This window comes from Neophocaena asiaeorientalis, unplaced genomic scaffold (genome assembly GCF_003031525.2).
Source record: "Neophocaena asiaeorientalis asiaeorientalis breed wild unplaced genomic scaffold, Neophocaena_asiaeorientalis_V1.1 scaffold761, whole genome shotgun sequence".
NCBI classification, from domain to species: domain Eukaryota; kingdom Metazoa; phylum Chordata; class Mammalia; order Artiodactyla; family Phocoenidae; genus Neophocaena; species Neophocaena asiaeorientalis.
The window spans coordinates 44,056-64,726 of NW_020174818.1; the positions used below are offsets into that span (position 1 = coordinate 44,056).

At 51.5% G+C, this 20,671-nt stretch overlaps 1 protein-coding gene across 3 annotated transcripts; it reads left to right on the forward strand.

The window, feature by feature from the left end:
- The first annotated feature begins 211 nt into the window (after positions 1–211).
- On the forward strand, positions 212–18,501 carry TMEM53 (transmembrane protein 53). 3 transcript variants are annotated; one of them, XM_024760395.1, is made up of 4 exons: positions 423–442; positions 12,269–12,390; positions 12,658–12,817; positions 16,943–18,501. In XM_024760395.1, the coding sequence occupies exon 4, from the start codon at positions 16,979–16,981 to the stop codon at positions 17,594–17,596; it is 618 nt and encodes a 205-aa protein (XP_024616163.1). In that variant the 5' UTR covers positions 423–442; positions 12,269–12,390; positions 12,658–12,817; positions 16,943–16,978; the 3' UTR covers positions 17,597–18,501. The 3 variants fall into 3 exon arrangements, with proteins under 3 accessions (XP_024616164.1, XP_024616162.1, XP_024616163.1); XM_024760396.1 differs by lacking the exon at positions 12,658–12,817 and having other exon boundaries at positions 212–442; positions 12,276–12,390; XM_024760394.1 differs by lacking the exon at positions 12,658–12,817 and having other exon boundaries at positions 215–442.
- Positions 18,502–20,671: the final 2,170 nt, after the last annotated feature.

A 20,671-nucleotide genomic window follows, 5' to 3' on the forward strand; every position in this document is an offset into this window, starting at 1 on the left:
AAGACCCTCCCCAACCCCAGAACATAGCAACTCTCCCGCAGACCCTCTTACCTACACAGGAGGGTGGGGACTCTTCCTGACCGGCGTCTTGGCTGGCCAATACCTGACCCAGATCAAGCGAGTCAGCCAATGGCTGAGGGCCAGGGATAGAGCGGGGCGGGGCATGGTTGCTAGGGCCGAGCTAGCAGGGTGCTGCGTGAGGCCCCGAGAGAGACTCGGTGGTTGCTAAGGCGGGAGGTCACAGAGCGCGGCTCAGGGATTGGGTAGCGTCGAGGGAGGTGGGTGGTGATTGGGCGGTGCCCAGGAGGCCCCCCGGTGAGGTGCGGGAACGTGAGCGAGAGTTCCGGCCGGAGGCCCGAGCTGAGGGCCGGCGCCTTCATGATGGCCTCGGCCCAGCTGGACTACACCATCGAGATCCCGGATCAGCCCTGCCGGAGCCAGGGTATGGAACGAGGGTTGGGTACAGTCGTTGGGAGGTGACCTAAGGAGTCTGTGGGTCTCAAGCGCAGCTGTGGCCCCGCCCCTCTTGCGGCCCTGTCCTCTCGCGGCCCACCCCCTCACGGGGGGGGTCCCCCTCACCGCAGGTCCCAGACTTGGTCGGGTCCAGAGAGCCACGCCCCCTAGTAAGCCCCTCCCCCAGAGTGCTCTTGGTGTCCGAGCCCCGCCCCTTCGCGGCGTCTACCCGACCCCTAACCCCGTAGGTTGTGGCCCTTCTTTCTGTCTCTTTAGTCAGAGTTCCCAGGCCCGTACCTTCGCTTCTCTCCTGGTAGCTGAAGGCCCTCCTGATTCCTTTGTTTGGGGTCGGGCTTCCCACTGCTAGCCTTTCTTCGGCAGTTGTGGTTAGGGGTCCCACCCATTATATTTCATCCACTATTTTCCTCGGGGTCCATGCAAAAGCCCAGGACACAGAGCCTTCATCCCTCCCTCCTCTGCACTCTCCTTGGCAGTGGTTACAGAGCCGCCTCTGCCATGAAATAGAAGTCTGCTCAAATCCTGACTCCTCCCTTTAGTAGCTGGCTGACCTTTGGCACGCTTCCAGCTCTGAACTTCGGTTTCCTCATCTGCACAGCTGGGGTACCAATAGTAACCTCCCTCCTAGGGTTGTTGGTTGCACAACTGAGATTATTTGTCTAAAGGACCCAGCATAATGCTTGGCACAGAGTGAGCTTAATGATTAGCTTTGTTTTCCTCTCTACAGTCATATCATTACAGAAGGATGTGTGGGAGGCTCCACAAAATTAGTAGCCTGTAGAACAGGTCTGGATCCCTGTCAGTGTGAGTCAGATTGGGGGCCCAGAGAATGGAAAGTTTGGCCCTGATTGGGAATCATGGTAGAGGAGCCTTGACATGCACCCCAGCCTAAGCTGCATGTCTTGCCTGCGTTACTCCACATCGTCTTCACACCTCCAGCTGCAGCTCAGCCTCTTCTATTGCCACCACAACCATCTTCCCAGTGCAGAGCTTTGATCTTATCACTGTTCTACATAAAACCCTTCAGTGGCTCCTTATTGCCCTCAGGATAAATCAAATCCAGATTCCTTAGCATGGTATAATTTAGCAGACCCTGCTTACCTCTTTGATCACTGTGTCCTTCCACTGTTCGACTTGAGTTTTATGTTCTAGCAACCCCAAACTGCTTGTGATTCTCCACACACTCCTTGCTTCTCTGCCTGTGCTCCCTCCATTTCTTCTGTCTGGAATGCCCTTTCCCTCTGCTGCCCCACACTGCCCCCTCGCTTCCCTAGTTCATTATTTAAGGCTTCGCTCAGATGTTACCTCATTCAGGAGAGCCTTCCCAGACCCCTCCCATTGCATCTTGTGTTCCTTGGGTGGGGTCTAGGAGGGGAGAGCAACCCCTAGGCTCCCCCAGAACAGATGGTTCCAGACCAGCTGTATTTCCCTAGAGTCCTCTGTCAGCCGAGGGCTCTTAGGCTTATAGATGTAAAAATGCTTTTGAAAAGTTTTGGCATCAGTGGGAGATAAAGCCAGTTAGTATTATTGCCCTTGGAGAACCTTCAGCTGCAAAGAGCTGGGGCTGCCTTCTGCATGGCCAGGAGGGCAGAAGTTCTCCTTCATCCCACGTGGGCAACCTGGCGGTCTTGGCTTGCATTTCAGTTCTACCTCCTGCTGTTCTATGGCTTTGGCAAGTTATTGAACCTCTCTGAGCCTCAGATTCCCTGTTGTGAGGGTTAACAAGGTAGTGACTGGATGTGTGTGCCTGGCATGGAGCAGGTGCTCCGTTGGTATATTTCCTCCCCTTGTGGCTCCCCTCCCTGCTTCAGGGGGCTGGGTCCTAGAATTGGAGGAAATCTCAGGGGGCCACTTTGTCCTGCATCCTTCTCCTGGCATGAGAGCATGCTGTTGCCACCAGACCCTTCCCTGACAGGATGCTTCCTCCCAAATATCCTGGCCTGTTGGAGGCAACTGGGATTGTTAGAAAGCACTTCCCTTTCTTGAGCCACAATAGGCCTTCCTGTCATTTCTGCTTTCAGTTCAGCATTTGCTGTGTCCTGGCGATGGGTTAGTTGCTGGTGCCTCAGAAGTGACTCACACACAGACTCCTTCAAGGAGCTGTGGTTCTGGGGAGGGCTGAGGGCTTAGAAGCAGGGGGTTTCACAAAGATGTGGTAACCGCAGGGCTAGGAGGTTGTGGTGGGTGCAACACAGAGCAAGGTAGTCTCTCTTCTTCTCTTTTCAAGCTCATCTCTCTTCTCCAAGAGAAATACCTCCAGTGCCTTCAGTTGTTCCTCCTCTGGTGTGGTTCTAATAGCCTTCTCCTTCTGATTGCTCCTCTGCACTGGCTTTGGTTTCTCATTCCTTTCCCTCTCAAAGTGCATAGCCCAGAGCTGACCTCAAGGCGGTATGGCCCTCAGAAGGAAGTGACAGCACTGTGATCCCCTGAATCTGTTTTCTTCCTGTCTGCAGAGAGCTCCCCTCCAGGCTGACAGGGCTTCACAGACAATCTTTGGGGGTCCAGAGATTGTCTCTCTTTTGCAATTACTGTTTAATGGTGGAGAAGTGTGTCGGACAGTCATATTTGGTTTCTGGAATTGCTTTTCCCCCCTAATTGAACATCAGAGCCACAGAGCCCAGCACTGCTGTGAGTTGATAGAAAGGCGAGCAGCTTCTGCTGGCACATCAGTTAGCTGGAAGGCAGCTACAGATCTGGGGTTGTTCAGAGCCCAGGGACCTTCTGCTGGGATTCCCACCAGCAAGTATCCATGGCTGTCTGGGCCAAATGAGTGTTGTCTGCCTGGTCCTTTGCTGAAGCTGATCCCTTGACCTAGCATTTCCCGCCATCCCACCCACTCCTCTTTGACCAGTGAACCCCTCACTCTCCTAAGTGAGAGTTGGGTATTCTCATCTCATTTCCTTGGGGAAGGTTCTGTTCTCAGGGCTCCCACAGCAGGGATCCCTGTCGTATTGCTGGAGGGTTTTGCTCAGTGTTGCCGGAGCCTGGCAAGGATGAAGTGCCAAATGAGCTGAAGGGAGTCGTTTGGCAGCACTTGGGCCCCGCCCAATTTGCTGTGCCATCCCAGGCCAGGGCTGTGCTGCCCCTCCTCCCAGCCAGAGAATGGTCAGCCAAGCCCTGCCCTGGGGCTCCTCTGCGGCTCACTGGCAGGCCAGCAGGCCTTCTTAAAGGCACCCTGTTGCTTTCATGTTCAGTAAACATTTTTTAGAAATAATTGATTCACAGAATTAATGAGGCTGGGACAAGGGGCTCACTCTTAGAGTACAAAGAAAGCCTTCCGTGGGGAGGGAGGGTGTCACAGAGAAGGGAAGTGATAGGTTTATTGTAGGCCCAGGCTTAATTGTCAGTCTGCTCTTCTGCTTAGCGCCTGCTGGGGTCGAAGAAATGTAGACCTTGTCTTGACCCCCAGGAAGTTTTCCCTGGCACTGGGGAAACAGTCTGGGGTGGACCACAGTCCAAACAACCATGGTGGGCCCCAGGGGTCAGCTGCCTTCCTGGAGTAGAGTGGCCTAAGCTGGACCTGGAGCTGCGGGAGAGCTGACAGGTAGATGGGGAGCAGCAGGAAGTGCAGAACTAGGGGCACTGGGGGGACTGGGAGTGGCCCGAGAGAGCAGGGCCCTGGCGGCAGGCCGCCGGGTGCTTTCAGGAGCCAGAGAGAAAATCTCAGGAGCTGTCATACCAGAGAGGCCTCAAAGGCCTGGGCGAAGGGTTGGGACTAGACCCTCTTCTTGTCTGTGGGGACCCCGTAGGTGCTTTTCTTTTTTAAAAAGTGGAGTTTTGTTTATTTTTTTAATTACGGTATGTTTTCTTTCATACATTAATAAAAACCCTTCCTAATTTGTCTGCTTTATACCAGGCACCGTGCTAGGCCCTGGATCTGAGCTCCAGACGTGAAGGACCCTTTGCTGGCCTCCTTTGCCTGAGGTCTCTGTGGTTTCTGTTGCCCTTACATTGTTGACCATGCCTGGCTCACATGCCAGGCCTGCCAGGAACCCCTCTTACGATTTTATTACTTCTCACGACCACCTCGTGAAGTAGGGAGTACTGTTATCCTGTCTTACAGATGAGGAACAGAAGCTCAGGGGAGGTGAAGTATCTTGCCCCAAGTTATCCCAGATTCCAACTTGGGAGCCTCACTCCAAAGCCTGTGCATGCAGATTTCAGTTGCCATCAGGAAGTACTGCCTGAATACAGTTCCATTTCTAGGAAACAATTAAGGACATGCAGGAAGAAAGAGGTGTCCATTAAAGTATTTTTGTAACAGCAAAAGATTGGAAACAACATCATGTCCAATAATGGGAGCTTGGTCACCATAAATTATGAAATATTCTGTAGCTGCTCTGCAGCCACTAAAAAGAATGGTGTAGAGATATATAAACCGACAGGGAGAGATGTTCACAACATATTGCTAAATTGAAGAAAGCAGATTACAAAAGCAGTATGGTTCCAATTTTATGAGATACTCATTTTCTGCTTTTTCTACAGTGAGCATGCGTTCCTCATGAAGTAATAATAACTTCAATTCATTGAACTCTTTCTTTGTGCCAGGGTAACATGCTAAGCCCTCAGTAGTCTCTATCTTATTCAGTCCTATGTATTATTATCCCCATTTCACAGATAAGGAAATTGAAGCTTAGAGAACTAGCTCAAGGTCTGTTTCATAGTTATTGGTGGCAGAACCAGAGAGTTGAACCCAGGTATGGTTTTATACAGTATGCACTCCTAGATACCATGCTACTCTCCTATGCTGTTACTCCAAAAAAAAAAAAAAAAAGAAAATTTAAAATGAAGTAATTTGGTTTAAATATAGGAACTGTGAGACTCTAGAAAGTATTTCTTGGGAGTAGAGGAAATTGAGGATCCTTTTATTCCTTGTATTTTAAGAAGAAAACATAGGTTCTTTGTATTTTCGTTCTGGCTTGCAGAAGAAAAGCACATATTGTTCCACAGATTCTTACCTTGTCAGCCCTTTCCTTTGTCTTCTCCATATGCCCCTGGGATATACACAATCCAATTTATGCTTTAGTTTTATGACTTGAACTGTTGTACAATATAGTATGTATCTGTAATTCTTGTATTACTGGTGTCAGTGTTGTTTGTTGAGAAAAGTCCAGAGGACAGAGAGCCCATGGGATTAAATTGTTTTGTGGGGTACTCAAGAAGTGCCAGGGTTGAAAAGAATACTTCTGCCTCGCCAAGGGGCTTCTGGGTATCCGTGATCTCTTTGACTTCTCAAGTGCTGTTGACTCTGCAGGACACCTCCCCCCACCCTTTTTAAAAAAATAATATTTTAACTCTCATTGCAAAAGTGATACATAGGGATTTTAGAAAGCGAGTAGAAAAAAAATCATGAAAAAGAAATTGCCTCTGATCCCAGAAATAATTGCTATTAATATTTGATGTATTTTTTCTATACATAAGTATGTGTAGGTATGTGTGTATGTATGTATATAGGTATTCTGTTGTACGTACTTCTTTGCAGCTTGCTTTTTCGCTTAATGTGTTACTGTTAATTCTTAAAATAATAACATTATTGAGATACAATTCACGTACCATAAAATTCACCCTTTTAAAATGTGCAATTCATTGGTTTTTAGTGTATTTACAAAATTGTGCAACTGTCACCACTGTCTAATTTCAGAGCATTTTCATCACCTCCAAAAGAAGCCCTGAACCATTAGCAGTCTCTTCCCATTTCCCCCTCCCTCCAGCTCCTGGCAGCCACTAATCTACTTTCTACTGTGTGGATTTGCCTATTCTGGACATTTCATATAAATGGAATCATGCAATATATGGTCTTTGTGTTTGACTTCTTTAACTTAGCATATGTTTTCAAGGTTCATGCATGTTGTAGCAGTGCTTCATTCCTTTTTATGACCAAATAATATTCCATTGAATAGATATACCACATTTTATTCATCCATTTACAGGCGATAGGCATTTGGATTGTTTCTACTTTTTGGCTATTGTGAATAATGCTGCAGTGAACATTCGTGTACAGGTTTTTGTGTGGACATATGTTTTCAGTTCTCTTGGGTATATACCTAGGAGTGGAAGTGCTGGGTCATATGGAAACTCAATGTTTAATTTTTTTTGAGGAACTGCCAAACTGCTTTCTAAAGTAGATGCACCTTTTTTGCTTTCTCACCAGCAGTGTATGAGGGTTCTGAATGCTCCATATCCTCATCAACACTTGGTATTATCTGACTTTTTATTATAGCCATCCTAGTGGGTATAATGTGCTGTCTCGTGGTTTTGATTTTCATTTCCCTAATGACTGTGATGTTGAGCACCTTTTCATGTTCTTATTGGCCATTTGTACATCTTATTTGGAGAAATGTCTTCAAATCCTTTGCCCATTTTAAAGTTGGGTTATTTGTCTTTTTATTTTTGAATTGTGAGAGTTTTTTTATGTATCCTGGATACAAACCCCTTATCAGATACATGATTTGCAAAAATTATCTCCCATTCCGTGGGTTTCTTCATTTAAAAAATTTTTTTATTTATTTATTTTGGCTGCATTGGGTCTTTGTTGCTGCGCGTGGGCATTCTCTAGTTGTGGTGAGCGGAGGCTACTCTTCGTTGAGGTGCACGGGCTTCTCATTGCGGTGGCTTCTCTTGTTGCGGAGCATGGGCTCTAGGTGCATGGGCTTCAGTAGTTGTGGCACGCGGGCTGTAGAGAACAGGCTTAGTAATTGTGGCGCGCGGGCTTAGTTGCTCCACGGCACGTGGGATCTTCCCGTACCAGGGCTCGAACCTGTGTCCCCTGCATTGGCAGATGGAGTCTTAATCACTGCGCTACGGTTTCTTCACTTTTTGATGGTGTCCTTTGATGTTCAAAAGTTTTCAGTTCTAATGAAGTCTATTTTTTCTTTTATTCCTTGTACTTTTAGTCACGTCTAAGAAACCATTCCCTAATCCAAGGTCACAAAGATTTACTCTTACATTTTCTTCTAAGAGTTTTATAGTTTTAGCTCTTACATTTATGTCTATGATCTGCTTAATGTATTACAGACTATTTCCATATGATTAAACATTTTTCTTTCATAGAAGTAGAATTACTAAGTCAAAGAATGCATGTTTTTTGAGGCTTTTAATACATGTTCCAAAATTGTTGTGATTCTCTTCTCCCTATCATTTCCTTCCCCCTTCCTACCTGTCCCCCACTGCTCTGGTTCAGGCATTTGCCAACTCTTGCCTGGCATGTTACAGTAGTAACACGACGTGTTCTTAACGGGCCCTTTCAGTGCAGTGGATAAACACAGTGGCGTGGTGATGGAGGTGCTGTGACAATACAGAGGAGGGGCATCTAACCCAGTCTAGTGATGAAGGGGCTGGGGAGGGCATCAAGGGGGGCTTCTTGGATGTCAACAGTGAGCTGACTCGGCAGGTGGCGTGGGCATTAGCAAAGCATAACATGGAGCATCAGCCTCCAGGGCTGGGGAGTGAGGAGCATGTGCAAGGTCCTGGAGGTGGGGAGTAGTGTGGCATGGTGGTCCAGAGATGGATGCTGGCTGTGCCACTTCCTGGCTGTGTGTTTTGGGGGAAAAAGGCACCCTCTCTGTGTTTTAGTTTTCCTATCTGTAAAACGGGGATAGCAATAGTAGCTAACTCCTAGGGTGGTCAAGGGACCAAATGAGGCAGCGTATGTTGAGGTTCTGACTGTGATGGCCAGTCCCTGAGGAGGAGCAGGTGGAAGAGGTTGGTGTTGGATCTGTTGATATACAGAGGCAGCCATGTGTACGGGTTTGGAGCTGAGTGGAAAGAGATTTGGTTAAGACTTGTTTTTTTTTACCCAGGGGGCCCCCTGGGGTAGTGGTGATGAGCTAGTCTCTGGGTCAGACCACCTGAGTTTGGATTCCAGCTTCACTGCTTATTAGTTGTGTAACCTTGAACAATTATATACTATCTCTGTGGCTTAGTTTTTAATCAGTAAAATGCGAATAATAACAGTACCTTGTTTGTACGATTGTTGTGAGGATTAAATGAGTTGATATATAAAGTGCTTCGAATAGTGCCTGACACAATTCTCTTTTTGCTGTTATCGTTATTGTTTTTCTTGGTGATGGCAAAGAGGGGGAGGTAGGAGCTAAAAGAGATGTGGAATTCAGAGAGGTTTGTGGTGGTTTAGGACCAAGGTGGGTTTGATTGCCTGTGCAGGGCTGTGGTAAGTCCTGGTGTAGAAGTGGGAGACAGAGCCAGTGCCCGAGTCTTCAGTGCCTGAGGGGCAGTGGCCAGAGGCCAGGAGATGTCAGCAGTGGGAGGGGGAGAGGGAGATGACCAGTGGAAGGAGCATAAAAGGAGCAGGGGCTTTTACAGAGAATGGAGGAATCATGACCCGGAGGTGGCAATAAATAACAATAGCCATAGCTCTTACTTTTATTACTCTGGAAAGGGCAATGGGTAACAAGAAGAATGCCAGCTCTTTCTCCTTGGATCTATCCTTCAGTTTGCAGCCATGTGTTCGTTCATTCAGCATGTTTCCGCTGAGTGCCTAGACAGGCCAGCTACAGTGCTGGGCACCGGGAATGTGGCGCTGAACGCGACAAACCCAGGTCCTGCCTTCACAGAGCCTACTGGCTGAGGGGAGACGGACATTATACGAGTAATTGTGCAAGTCATTAATCAATACAGACTGGATCATGCCACTCCCCCAGTTCCAGAATCTTCATTCGCTCTCCACTGCTCCGGATAAAATCCTGACTCCTAAGCATGGCTTGGGGGACTTTCAGGATCGGACCCCAGTCCCACTCTTGGCAGCTCTCCTGCCCACTTCTGCTCCCTCTTCCAGGCTTCTAGCCTCCTAGGACTGCTTGCCGTGCCCCAGAGCAACTGTAACATCTCCATCGTCCCCTGCCCCTGCTCATGCCCTTTCTCCACCTGGCATGCTCCTACGGTCCGTCAAGGCCAGCACAGCAAGCGAGTCTTCCTGTGGGAGGCCTTTCCCGGTCACGATCACTCTCTCAGCCATGTTCCCGGAGCATCTTGGACTTTTCTGGTTTATAGTGCTCCATGTCTAGAATCAGAGTGGGCAGCGTGGCTCCAGTGGGAGGAGGTCATGACAAAGGCTCTGAGTTAGGAATGGGCGTGGAGAGGGGGCCCTGGGAAGAGACTGTGTCGGGGGCGTGGGAGATGCCTGTGGGTAGGAGGAGCACCTTGTGGTTCAGGGGGGTGGCCGCAAATGCCTGGCTGGAGTAGAAGGACAAATTCCCTCCTTTTAGGAATGTTATGGAAAGCTTGGGCTCTGGGAAGAGGCAGTGTGTCCAGGGTGTCCGTATTCTGAGTTTCTCCGTGGAGATGTGTGTCTGGTGAAGAGTCATTTCTGCCTGAGTTGGTGAAGCCAAGGGTGCTGGCAAAACCTGCAGTGGAGCAAAGTGGAGTTATAGAGCCCAGCTGTGGGGTGAGGGGCAGCTCAGAGGCCCGGCAGAAGTGTCTGAACCTTCCCGGACTGGGAATGCCCCACCACTGCTGGTAAGGGCGGCCACCAGGGGATGTGACCGCCCCTGGCTGCCTTCTCTCTTTTTGAGATAAACCCCCAAACCCTTTGCTGGTGTCTTGGTGGTGGTACCTGGAGGGGAGCCCCATAGGCTGGGGGAGGGGAGCCCATGCTCAGACAGCTGCACAGAGCTTAGGGAGCCTCCCTGGGGCAAGTCTCAGAAATCCAGCTGCTGGACCTCAGAGGGTCAAAGGCAGATCCAAACTGTAGCTGTTGATTACCACGCATGAGGCTGCTGCAGCCTGAGCTTTACGGGTAGTCATTGCCAGCAAGGTTGGGGCAGGGCCCCAGTGAGGCCCAGATAGAGCCTCTCCACCAGAAAGGCCAGTGCAGGCGAAGAGCTGCCCTGGCCAAGGACAGGAGGCCACCAGGCCAAGAAAGGTGGTGAGAATATTTAGAGTGGCCTGGTTAGAGCTGTGGGACCATCTCTCTTATCAGAGGCTGAGGCCGGTGTCAGGGGAGCCTGGGACGGCTGGCAGGGGTCAGCAAGGGACTGAGGTGCTGGGAGCTCCTGGTCCAGGCTGAGTTGCAACTCAGTCTGGCATCCCCATGGGTGCAGGCAGTCAATCTCCAAAGGCCGGAGTTGCCACTGCTGGAGAGCAGGAACACTGAACTTTTCAATCACATTAATTTCCATGGGAAATTGTTGTCTTCCTTTTGTCCAAAGGTTAGTGATTTATATTTACCATCCTCTTAACTAGCCTTGAAATTTACTGTCGCCAGGTCACCACCAGCATCCGTAAATCTTAGGGTGGCAGCTGAGCATAGCCAAGTGGCTTGATCCTTGGAAGGGTACACCCTGGTCCTTTCAGAAGAGCAGATAACTAGCAACAGACAGTCTGTGCACAGAAGTCGCCCCAAGGAGGGTGGGTACTCACTTGGCAGGGGAAATGAGATGAGGTCTGACCGACAAGGTTGCAGGGAGGCCTTCTGAAGCAGCCAAGGAGGAGGCAGGTGGCTTGTGCCTTGGCACATCACCGAAGGAGATGAGCTTCTAGTTGTGGACGGGGCTGGTGGCAGAAGAGGTCTCAAGTGACTTAGCTAGGATGGGGAGCAGGGACCAGATTCCCAGCTCTACACTTCCTGTGTGACCTTAGGCAAGTAACTTAACCACTCTGTGCCTCAGTTTCCTCATCTATAGTAATATTACTTGTATTGTTGTTGTGAGGGTTAAACCTCAGTAAATACTGGCTGTTTTTCTTCTCTGTCAGGACGGGGTGGGTGGTTTGGTAGTGGCCGCCAGAGTCTGTCTGCTTCACTTCCCTGCTTATACTGCCCTATCCATTTCTCCTTTTTTTTTTTTTTTAATAATTATTTTATTTATTTATTTTTGGCTGCGCTAGGTCTCTGTTGCTGTGCGCGGGCTATCTCTAGTTGTGGCAAATGGGGGCTACTCTGTTGCGGTGTGCGGGCTTCTCATTGCAGTGGCTTCTCTTGTTGCAGAGCACAGGCTCTATGCATGCGGGCTTCAGTAGTTGTGGCGCACGGGCTTAGTTGCTTTGTGGCATGTGGGATCTTCCCGGATCAGGGCTCGAACCCGTGTCCCCTGCATTGGCAGGCAGATTCTTAACCACTGCGCCACCAGGGAAGTCTCCCATTTCTCCTTTTAAAGACCTCTTCTTCCGTCTGCTCATGGAATTAGGACAGCAACTGGCAAACTTTTTCTGTAAAGGGCGGTATCTTAGGCTTTGTGAACTGCGTGGTCTCTGTTGCAGCTACTCCACTCTGCTGTTTAGCTTGAAAGCAGCCGTAGACATTATGTAAATGAATGAGCTGGGCTGTATTTCAATAAAACTTTATTTGTGGACACTGAAATTTAAGTTTCATATGATTTTCACATCACAAAATCTTCTTTTGATTTTTAAACAAAAACATTTTAAAATGTAAAAAACATTATTAGTTTTAGTTCGAAGGTCATATGAAAACAGATCATGGGTCGAATTTGGCCCATGGCTTGTAGTTTGTAGATCCCTGGATTAGAAGGTGAAATTGCATGGTGGAAGTATTTATTCACTTTTCTCACCTGGGCTATGTCTTTGAGTCACTAAAGAAAGGGGCCCTCGGGTGGGTTTTTCCAGTTACCCTGCAGTGCCTCCTGAGAAGCCTAAAAGCCAGTTGAAGTGAAGGACAGAGGAAGGAGCCCCCTGGGAACCTGAGGCACAGGGACCGGCAGGATGCCTGGGCCTGGCACCTGGCGCTCCCCTGCCAGCAGCCCGAGTAGCGCTGGCTCTGGATTGGCCAGTCACCCCCACCCCGAACCCTAGCTCCAGGTATGACAGTCTCATCCTGCTTGTGTTTCAGAGAACAGCCCCAACCAAGGCGGGAAGGAGGCGGGGACTCGACAGCCTTTGGTGATTCTCTTGGGCTGGGGTGGCTGCACGGACAAGAACCTGGCCAAATACAGCGCCATCTACCACAAAAGGGTGAGTACTGCAGGTGTGCGGACGCCCAGTGCGCTGGGGCCGCTCTGCGGGGTTCTCCCAGCTTTGGCTGCCCTCATCTCCAGGCTGCAGTGGAGGCTGACCACCAGTCAGCCCAGGAAGGCCTGGGAATGGCACCAAGAATAGCCTGTGAGGAAGACGCTGGGCTCGTGGGGACTTGGGCAGGATTATCCACCCTTTGCAGCCAGCTCTGTGGCCTGGTCTGTCCCCTTCAGCCCCCTGACCTGCTCCCCCTCCTTCCTCCCCAAGCCCCACAGTGGACAGCCCATCCCAGATGTGCTCCCAGCTGCGGAGTCAGCCCAGACCTCAAGTCTCTGTTGGCTAGTGCTGCCTCTCTGGGCAGCAGGAACCTGGGCCGGGTGTGCTGGGCATAGTCTGGACTCCTGGGGCTTTCTCCTTTTCTGACCAGGTGAGTTTCTGTCTTAGGGCTGACCATGACCCCTCACGTTTCCAGAGTAGAAGGGCCTCTTGGAAGAGAGATTCAGGACTGCGGTTTCCTTGCTTCATCTTAGGAGGCACCAAGAGTTGTATGTAGAGGCTGTGGTTATTGGAGAGAGCCTTGGGAGGGCCTGGTTATATCTGGGAAGCCCCTTTCACAGCTTTGGCCGCTGGCCTGACCCTGCCCTCCTCAGCCCAGACCTCCCAAAGCAGGGAGGCATCAGTACAGACCCCCAGCCACCAGCTGGAAGCCCTGCACTGAGGAGGAATGGCAGTCACCTGGGAGAAGGGCCAGCTGGGGCCCCCTCCTCTCAGCCTCCCTCCACTGACCCACGTCTGTGCTGTGCCCCAGGTGTGTGGTGGCCCTGGAATGGGAGAGGAGTTGGAGGAAAGATGTAGTTCTGAGCTTGAGGCCTCCCCTCAACCAACAAGCCTGGTCCTCTGGCATTGCCTTATTCCTTAAGTAGTTTCAGCTGCTTCTGAATTCTACTTACTGGGTGAGGCTGGTTTGGCTTCTCCATTAGACTAAGATCCTTGAGGGCAGGCAGAGGACTGGGAATAGGTGAGTGTGGCCAGAACAGAGGACAAAAGAAAGGGCAAGTGTGAAGAGATGAGGCTGGGAGGGTCCTCAGGGGACTAAACAGGGGTGTGATGTTAGACTTGTACTTCTGAGAGTCCCTCACTGCTGAGTGGGGAAAGGATTGTGGGGGCCAGGACCAGAGGCTGGGAAGTGAGTTTGTTGAGGTGGCCAGGACCTTGGGGCTGGTGGTGCTGGTGGAGGGAAGTTGATGGATCAAGGAGGGAAGTTGATGGATCAAGGAAGTTGATGTTAGGAGGTAGAGTGGTCATTGGATGAGAGATTGTGTGTGGGCACAGGGATAGGGAGGGGTCTGGGTAATGCCAGGTTTCTGGCTGCAGCAGATCCTGGGTTCTTTGAAACAAGGAGCACTAGAAGAGAAGCCGTGGGCTCTGGGGTGGATGAGATTTCCCCCAGGGAGTGTGTAGAGGGCAAGGAGAAGAGGCCCAGGACAGAACCCAAGCTTAAAGGAGCAGAAGACGAAGAGGGTCCCACGTGGAAAGGAGGAGTGGCTACAGATGGACAAGAAAACTCAGGGAAATGTGATGGAATCCACAGGAAGAGAGTCTTAGGGAAATGGACCACTGTCGAGGGAGAGAGGAAAGATGTTCTTGGGGCAGACGGCATGGGAGGAAGTGATGGAGTGGAGGGAGGAAGTGATCCCAGGGAAGGCAGAGGGGTTGAGGTGGCAGCGCTCGTTGGCAGGGGGTTGTCTGGGAAAGGAGTGGGTGCCTTTACCCCCTGGTCAGGAGGATAAGATGGGGGTAGAGAAAAAAATTTTCCAACCCCAAACTCCTGATACTTTATTATTTAAAAGAATATAAAAACGTCCTAGTCTGTCCCCTAGAGATCACCTCTATTTAGCCTTAGTATATATCCTTTCAGCTTTTTTTTCTGTTTGTGCATCTTTTCTTTACCTAAATAAGATCTCTTGAATACACTATTTTATATCCTGCTTTTTTTCGGACCATGATCTCCACCATCCCATGTTAATACATTTTAATCTCATCGAGTTTCCAGTCCATATTCAGATTCTCTGATAGTCGCCAAAGTGTCCTTTACAGTTGATTTTCCCGAACCAGGGTCCAATCCAGGATCGCCCATTGCATCTAGTTATTTCGTTCCTTAAGTCTCTTATAAGTCTAGAACAGTCCATTTTTTCCTGTTTCTGTCTTATTGAAGAGCCAGGGCTATCAGAGAGTGTTTCTAAGCGCTCGTAATCCCAAATGCTGCCGGAAGGAAAGTACGGTGGGGACCGAAAGGTGTCATGGGATTTAGCCATTCGGGAGAACTTGGGCGACCATGGTAAGAGCAGTGCAGCTGTCAGAGTGGAGTCAGTGGGAGGGGACCAGGTGGAGAGGGTGTCAAAGTTTGGGAAGGTGAAGAAAGGGTGGGACAGAGTTAGAGGGGAACATGGTGGGAAGGCAGAGGCTTTAATTTTTTTTAATGAGATCGGTTTGAGCAGGAATCTGGAACGAGGAAGAGACTGAAAGTACAGGAGAGTGAGGTGAGGGCAGATGGATCAGGCTGGGACCGAGCATGTGTGGAGATGGAGAGATGGTTGGCTTCAGGGGAGAGGGAAGAGACTGGGATCGGACAGCCAGTGAGAGCCCGGCCCTTGGTGCAGGGGGGTTCCAGGAGCATCTGACTCGGGAGGTGGCAGCAGAGATGGAAACCTCAGAGTGAGGCCCAGGGAAGCTTGGTGTATGTGCCCTTCCTTCACAGGGGGTGTTGGGTGTTCACAAGGCAAGCTCTGTGCATGCACTCATGGGTGACGTGGAGGTGGAGGGCACATGCACCCTCAGAGACGGTGAGTTCCCAGGACTTGCTGCTGAGTTTATGCCTGTATCAACAGGTAGTGCTGCATGGGAATGCTTCTGGGGAGAAGCGTGTGTGGGCGTGTGTGCACGCACATGTGTGGGCTCCTGAAGGTAGTACCTACAGTGGTGTGTGCACTGTGGGTGTGCGTTGGTGGCTGTGCTTTTTTGTGCACTTCACAGGTGGTGCAGTGGGTGCCATGGGTGTCTGCATCTGTGGGGTGTGAGGTGGACAAGGCTGTGTTTAGTCCCAAGGGTCGTGTGTGTGTGGTGGTGGTGTGGAGTATGTTTGCGTTCGTGGGCGATGCTGTGTGTAAGTTGAGGGTGGGTGGAAAGCACCCTCTGGGGAGTTGGATCAGAGCTCTTTGTGAAATTTTCCAGATCTGCGGGGCCAGGTAGCATCCGTGACCCCCCCTGCAGAGTCTTGGGAGGGGTGCTTAGGTACGTTAGGGTCTTGGTGAGAGCAGAGCCAGGAGGAGTTGGGGCACATGTGATCACAGTCAGCGGGAGGGGACAAGGTCAGGAGGCTGATGGCAGGGTTACCTCAGCTGACCATCTCTCTCTGGCTCTGGGTCATTCGAGTACTGCGCGCATGTAATTTTCTCCTTGTTATTACTCCTACCACCACTAATGACTGCTGTTCTTAGCTGAGGACTCTGTGCCAAGTGCTGTTTTGGGCACTCGAGGTACGTTTTTTCGTTTCATTTTCACCACAATCCCATGAGATGGATGTTATCCCAACTTACAGCTGGGAATGCAGACTCAGAAAGATGAAGATGTTCATAAGTGCTGGTCCCAGGAATTGAGCCCAGAACTGTCCGACCCCAGAGCCTGCCTAACTCAGATTCCCCCGACGAGGGGCCCTTTGTCTCTGGCACATGTTAATGAGAGAGGATTAGGACTCAGAGTGGCTTTGGCTGCCTGTTCTAACTGGCCTAGAAGGGGATCTGTGTGGAGACCTTGAGGTGTACTTGACCCAGGCATTGAGGGGTACAGAGGCCTAGAGAGAGTTTAGCTAAGATTTTAGAATTTGAGGAACAACGGAGTTTACTGTATTTGGAATTTCAGGGAGAGTGAGGAGTGATCCCAGGCCTTGGAACCAGACATTTGGGAGTATGGCCTCTGTTCTCAGGGCCCTGTGGGAAGGTGGCAGTGGCCAGAGACTGATGCCATGTGGGCCTGGCTCACGGGTGGCCTCTGGTGGTCAAGGCTGGACCTGCAGGCTGTCTCGGGTGTTGGGTCTTGTGGGGATACCTGTCTGTCCCTGGGAAGTAGGGACAGGCAAGAGCAGAGTCGCTGTAGCAGGGTGTAGCCAAGCAGTGAGGCCTTAAAGGTGCCAGAGTTGAGCAGATGAGGGTGCAGGGTCAGGGGTGGGAGGGAGACAGGGAGCGGACCAGAGTGAGGAGGCTTCCTTCTGGTCAGCCCAGATGTTTCCAAAGTGAGCTCTGGGCTCCAGGCCTCGCATGCCATCCCAGGCTGAGGGGGCTTGGCCAGCATGAAGCGCTTATTCCACAAATGGGCCTGGAGTGGACCTTCCTGTGTCTAGGAGAGGTGAGCTGTTGCCCAGACTGCAGCAGGGCCTGGAGCACTGCCAGCTTATAGGCCTGTGGAAATTGGAGATGCTGGACCCCTCTGACCTTAGCTGCTCCCCACCTCCCCACCCCATCCCCGAGGATAGACAGGGCCTCTCTCCTCTCCTCAGGGCTGCATCGTGATCCGATACACAGCCCCCTGGCACATGGTCTTCTTCTCTGAGTCCCTGGGCATCCCTTCACTTCGTGTCTTGGCCCAGAAGCTGCTTGAGCTGCTCTTTGATTATGAGGTTGAGAAGGAGCCCCTGCTCTTCCACGTCTTCAGCAACGCCGGCGTCATGCTGTACCGATATGTACTGGAGCTCCTGCAGACCCACCGGCGCTTCTGCCACCTGCGTGTGGTGGGCACCATCTTTGACAGTGGGCCTGGCGACAGCAACCTGCTGGGGGCTCTGAGGGCGCTGACAGCCATCCTGGAGCCCCGGCCTGCCGTGCTGCGCCTGCTGCTCCTGGTGGCCTTTGCCCTGGTGGCAGTCCTGTTCCACGTCTTGCTGGCGCCACTCACCTCCCTCTTCCACACCCACTTCTATGACAGGCTGCTCGACGCAGCCTCTCGCTGGCCAGAGCTCTACCTCTACTCCAGGGCCGACGAGGTGGTCCTGGCCAGGGACGTGGAGCGCATGGTGGAGGCACGCCTGGCGCACCGGGTCCTGGTGCACTCTGTGGACTTCAAGTCATCTGCACACGTCAGCCATCTCCGTGACTACCCTACTTACTACACGAGCCTCTGTGTCAACTTCATGCGCAGCTGCGTCCGGTGCTGAGGTCCTTGCCCTACCCACCTCACCTCTGCTCCAGAAATAAATGCCTGACACCTTCCCATAACCTACATCCATGGGTGGGGTCCTCTTCTGGTTCAACTCCCTGCAGCCCTCTGGGACTTTATGGTCCTCCAGGTAGAGAATTTCCATGGGCCTCTGTCCTGGGGACTGTGGTGGTCTGCTTATCCCAGGATTCTTGGGGCAGGAGTGCCTGCGCAGGTCTCTGCGGAAGCCTAGCAGTGGTTGTGTTTGGATAAGTGCAACAGGCTGCTGACTCCTGTGGCATTTAGGCTGTGAAGGGTTAATAAAGCTGCGGGTGGGGGGTAGGGGTGAGGATGAGCCCCAGCATTGAGTTCTGATTCCTTGAATAGAAGGTGAGCTTTGCAGGGAGGTGCCAGAGGGTAGGGGCAGGCTGGGGCAGGGGCTGTGATCTGTGCTCCCAAGTCCCGGAAGGGCAGAGCCCCACAGCATGGAGTGCCGTCCCTGTGGATCCCATTTAGCAGTTCACTCAGGCTTCTCATTGCCAGGGAGTCTAATGTGGAAGCCAGATGGGGAGCTGAGGGTACACAGGTGGGGGGCCTGTCCAGGTGTACCACACTTTGCCAGGAAGCTGCTAGATCCAGGAAAGTTGCAAGATGTGTGTGTAATGGGCAGATGGAGTGGGGTGCAGGAAGACAGCAGCGCCAGATGGGAGCTAGGACAAGCTGAGTCAGGAGCCCTAAAGACCAGAACCAGAACCACTGGCCTGAAGAAAACTCCTTCATCTCCTTGAGGGAGACGCACTTGGATCCTCTGTAGGTAGAAGTGGTGGCTTCAGCCTTAGAGTCCTGTATCATCTATTATTCTACAAGTCACTGCTGCACAATGCTGGCACATAGCTGGCATTCAATAAATTTTTGTTGATTTAATGAGCTTACTGTGGTGATCGAGGGACTTGGGGGGGCAGGGATGGGCTTTGAAAGTTTGACCTGCAGCGAAGGAGATGGCTGGAAAAGCTCTGGGTGGGAGCTGACCCTTGATAGATAGTCTCAGGGCTGATGGACCCTCTTGTCTCCAGAGCCAAGCTCTCCCTACATGGCCTCAGCCCTCTGGGACTCCCCCACTACTGTGGCAGCCAGTTCCTATGCCTGCATGGCTGCATTCCTAGACATGGCCAACAGGTGGCAGTGCTGCACGCGACAGTGCTCAAGGATCCCACAGCAGGGCGGGTTTCATGCCCTCACTCTGGGTTAACGTCTCCTGTTAGCATATGGTCCCCGGGGTGGAAGTAACCAGCCATCAAGGACCCACTGACGTGAGTCCAGGGCAGGCAGAGGGGAGAGTAGAGAGCTGAAAGGAGCCAGCCCGGTGGGGATTGGGCATTGCCCACTTCTCTTCCAAACCCTCAGCCGTCACTGGGGCTGATCCGCCTCAATGGGCCACATACATTCCCTAAAATCTTGGGGCCCAGGATCCTTGCTTTCAGAATATTTGGTGTCATCAAGCTGGGCCTGGGCCTGTGAAGGGCCTTTGCTGGACTCCAACCAGGGTGATTTGTCATCTGGGTGCAGAGAGGGACAGGAGCTGCCAACTAGACCTGATTCTATAATATTCACTGTGGGCAGCCCAGAGGAGACAGGTGTGTCAGATTTGGGAAGATGGAGGGTGGGCCTGCTGTGTGAGAATGTGTGAAGGAGATGAGTCTGGAGTCATAAAGATACTGAGGTCTTGAATTTTAGCAGAATCTTGTTTTGTCAAAACAGCTGTGTGTGGGGGACAAGGACTCATCTGCAGCTTTGAGCCCCTGCCCAAGTACCCAGAATGCTGCTCACTCACTGGCACTGGGCAGCCATGGGGATAACTGTTTGACAAAACTCCATCTCCAGTGCTGGCTGCCCAGCCTCAGTTCCCTGACTTGAAGGCCCACTTTGTTTAAAGGAGGTTCCTACTGTTTGTTTCATCTGGGCAGTTAACTATACCAGACTGTTGGTCACTAGGATGGAGAACAGAAGAAGCCACAGGGGACTGAGATGGTGGTTCCATTTTTGGTCCCTGGCTCACTTCAAGGGACTAGAAAGGGACAGAGATTTGGGGCTTACGTTTTCACCCAAGCTTATAGCTGTTCCAGCCCTAGACTGGGGGATAGAGCCTGCAACCCCTCTGTAGCCCCAAGCTCTGACCTCTTCTGTGATTAACGAGCTGACGATTCTGCATCGATAAGGAATTAACCTGGAGCCCCTACCCATCAATAGTCAGGAGTCCAGGTCCCGGCCTCACCCCCACCGACAGTGCTCTAGGGCCCCTGAGCAGACCAACCCCACACTGCTTTACAAACCCGAAGCCAAGTCCTTTCCTGCACTGCGGCCAGGAATTAACCCCTTAACTGCCTCTGTTCATACCACCCCATCATCCACCCCTTCCTATACACATGCACAGAGGCAGCAGCTGTTTATATTGGTTTAATCCATGTCAAATGTAGTTTACAAAGGGAAAGGACAAGTACCTTTGTATAGAATATACAGACACAGCATCACACCATGGGGCCCACAAGAAGGGCAGGGGAGACAAACACTTTTCCCTGGGAACAGCAGTCTAATCCCAGGAAAGGTTCTCTGCAGAAGGCTGGGTAGCCAGGAGCACCCTCATCCAGCCCCAGTCTCAGCCCCTGCTTCAGCTCGGTTCCCATTTCCTGTGCCTCCCCCCTCCCCCAACTCCTTATGAGGAGCCCCAGGAGCTAAGACTAAGGAGAGGATCATGTCCCTTGGGGCACGTGCCCCACGTCTGGGAGAAGAAATATACACCACTGAACACCGAGCACATGGGAGAGGGAAGAGAACCACGGGAGAGGGAGTGGGGAGGGAGAGGCAGGCACCCCAAGAGGTGGATGGGCCGAGCCCCCAGCCAGCCCTGAACGAGGCACTGCTTCTAGGTGTTCTTAACAAAAGAAGAAAATCATACAACCAAAGGGCAGGGGACGGGATAGAGGGTGAGGAGTTGTCCCATTTATACACAACATTGTAAACATACACGGTCTATATTACATGTGCTTCAGTCTGGTGTTTGCATGTCTGTCTGTCCATCTGTCAGTCGGCGGGGGGG

Excerpts from the sequence above, each read along its gene's own strand:
- TMEM53 (XM_024760394.1), top strand. The coding sequence starts at position 379 with ATGATGGCCTCGGCCCAGCTGGACTACACCATCGAGATCCCGGATCAG. Across the intron at positions 443-12,268 it reads TCAGCCCTGCCGGAGCCAGG|AGAACAGCCCCAACCAAGGC; the intron begins GTATGGAACGAG and ends CTTGTGTTTCAG. Across the intron at positions 12,391-16,942 it reads GCGCCATCTACCACAAAAGG|GGCTGCATCGTGATCCGATA; the intron begins GTGAGTACTGCA and ends TCCTCTCCTCAG.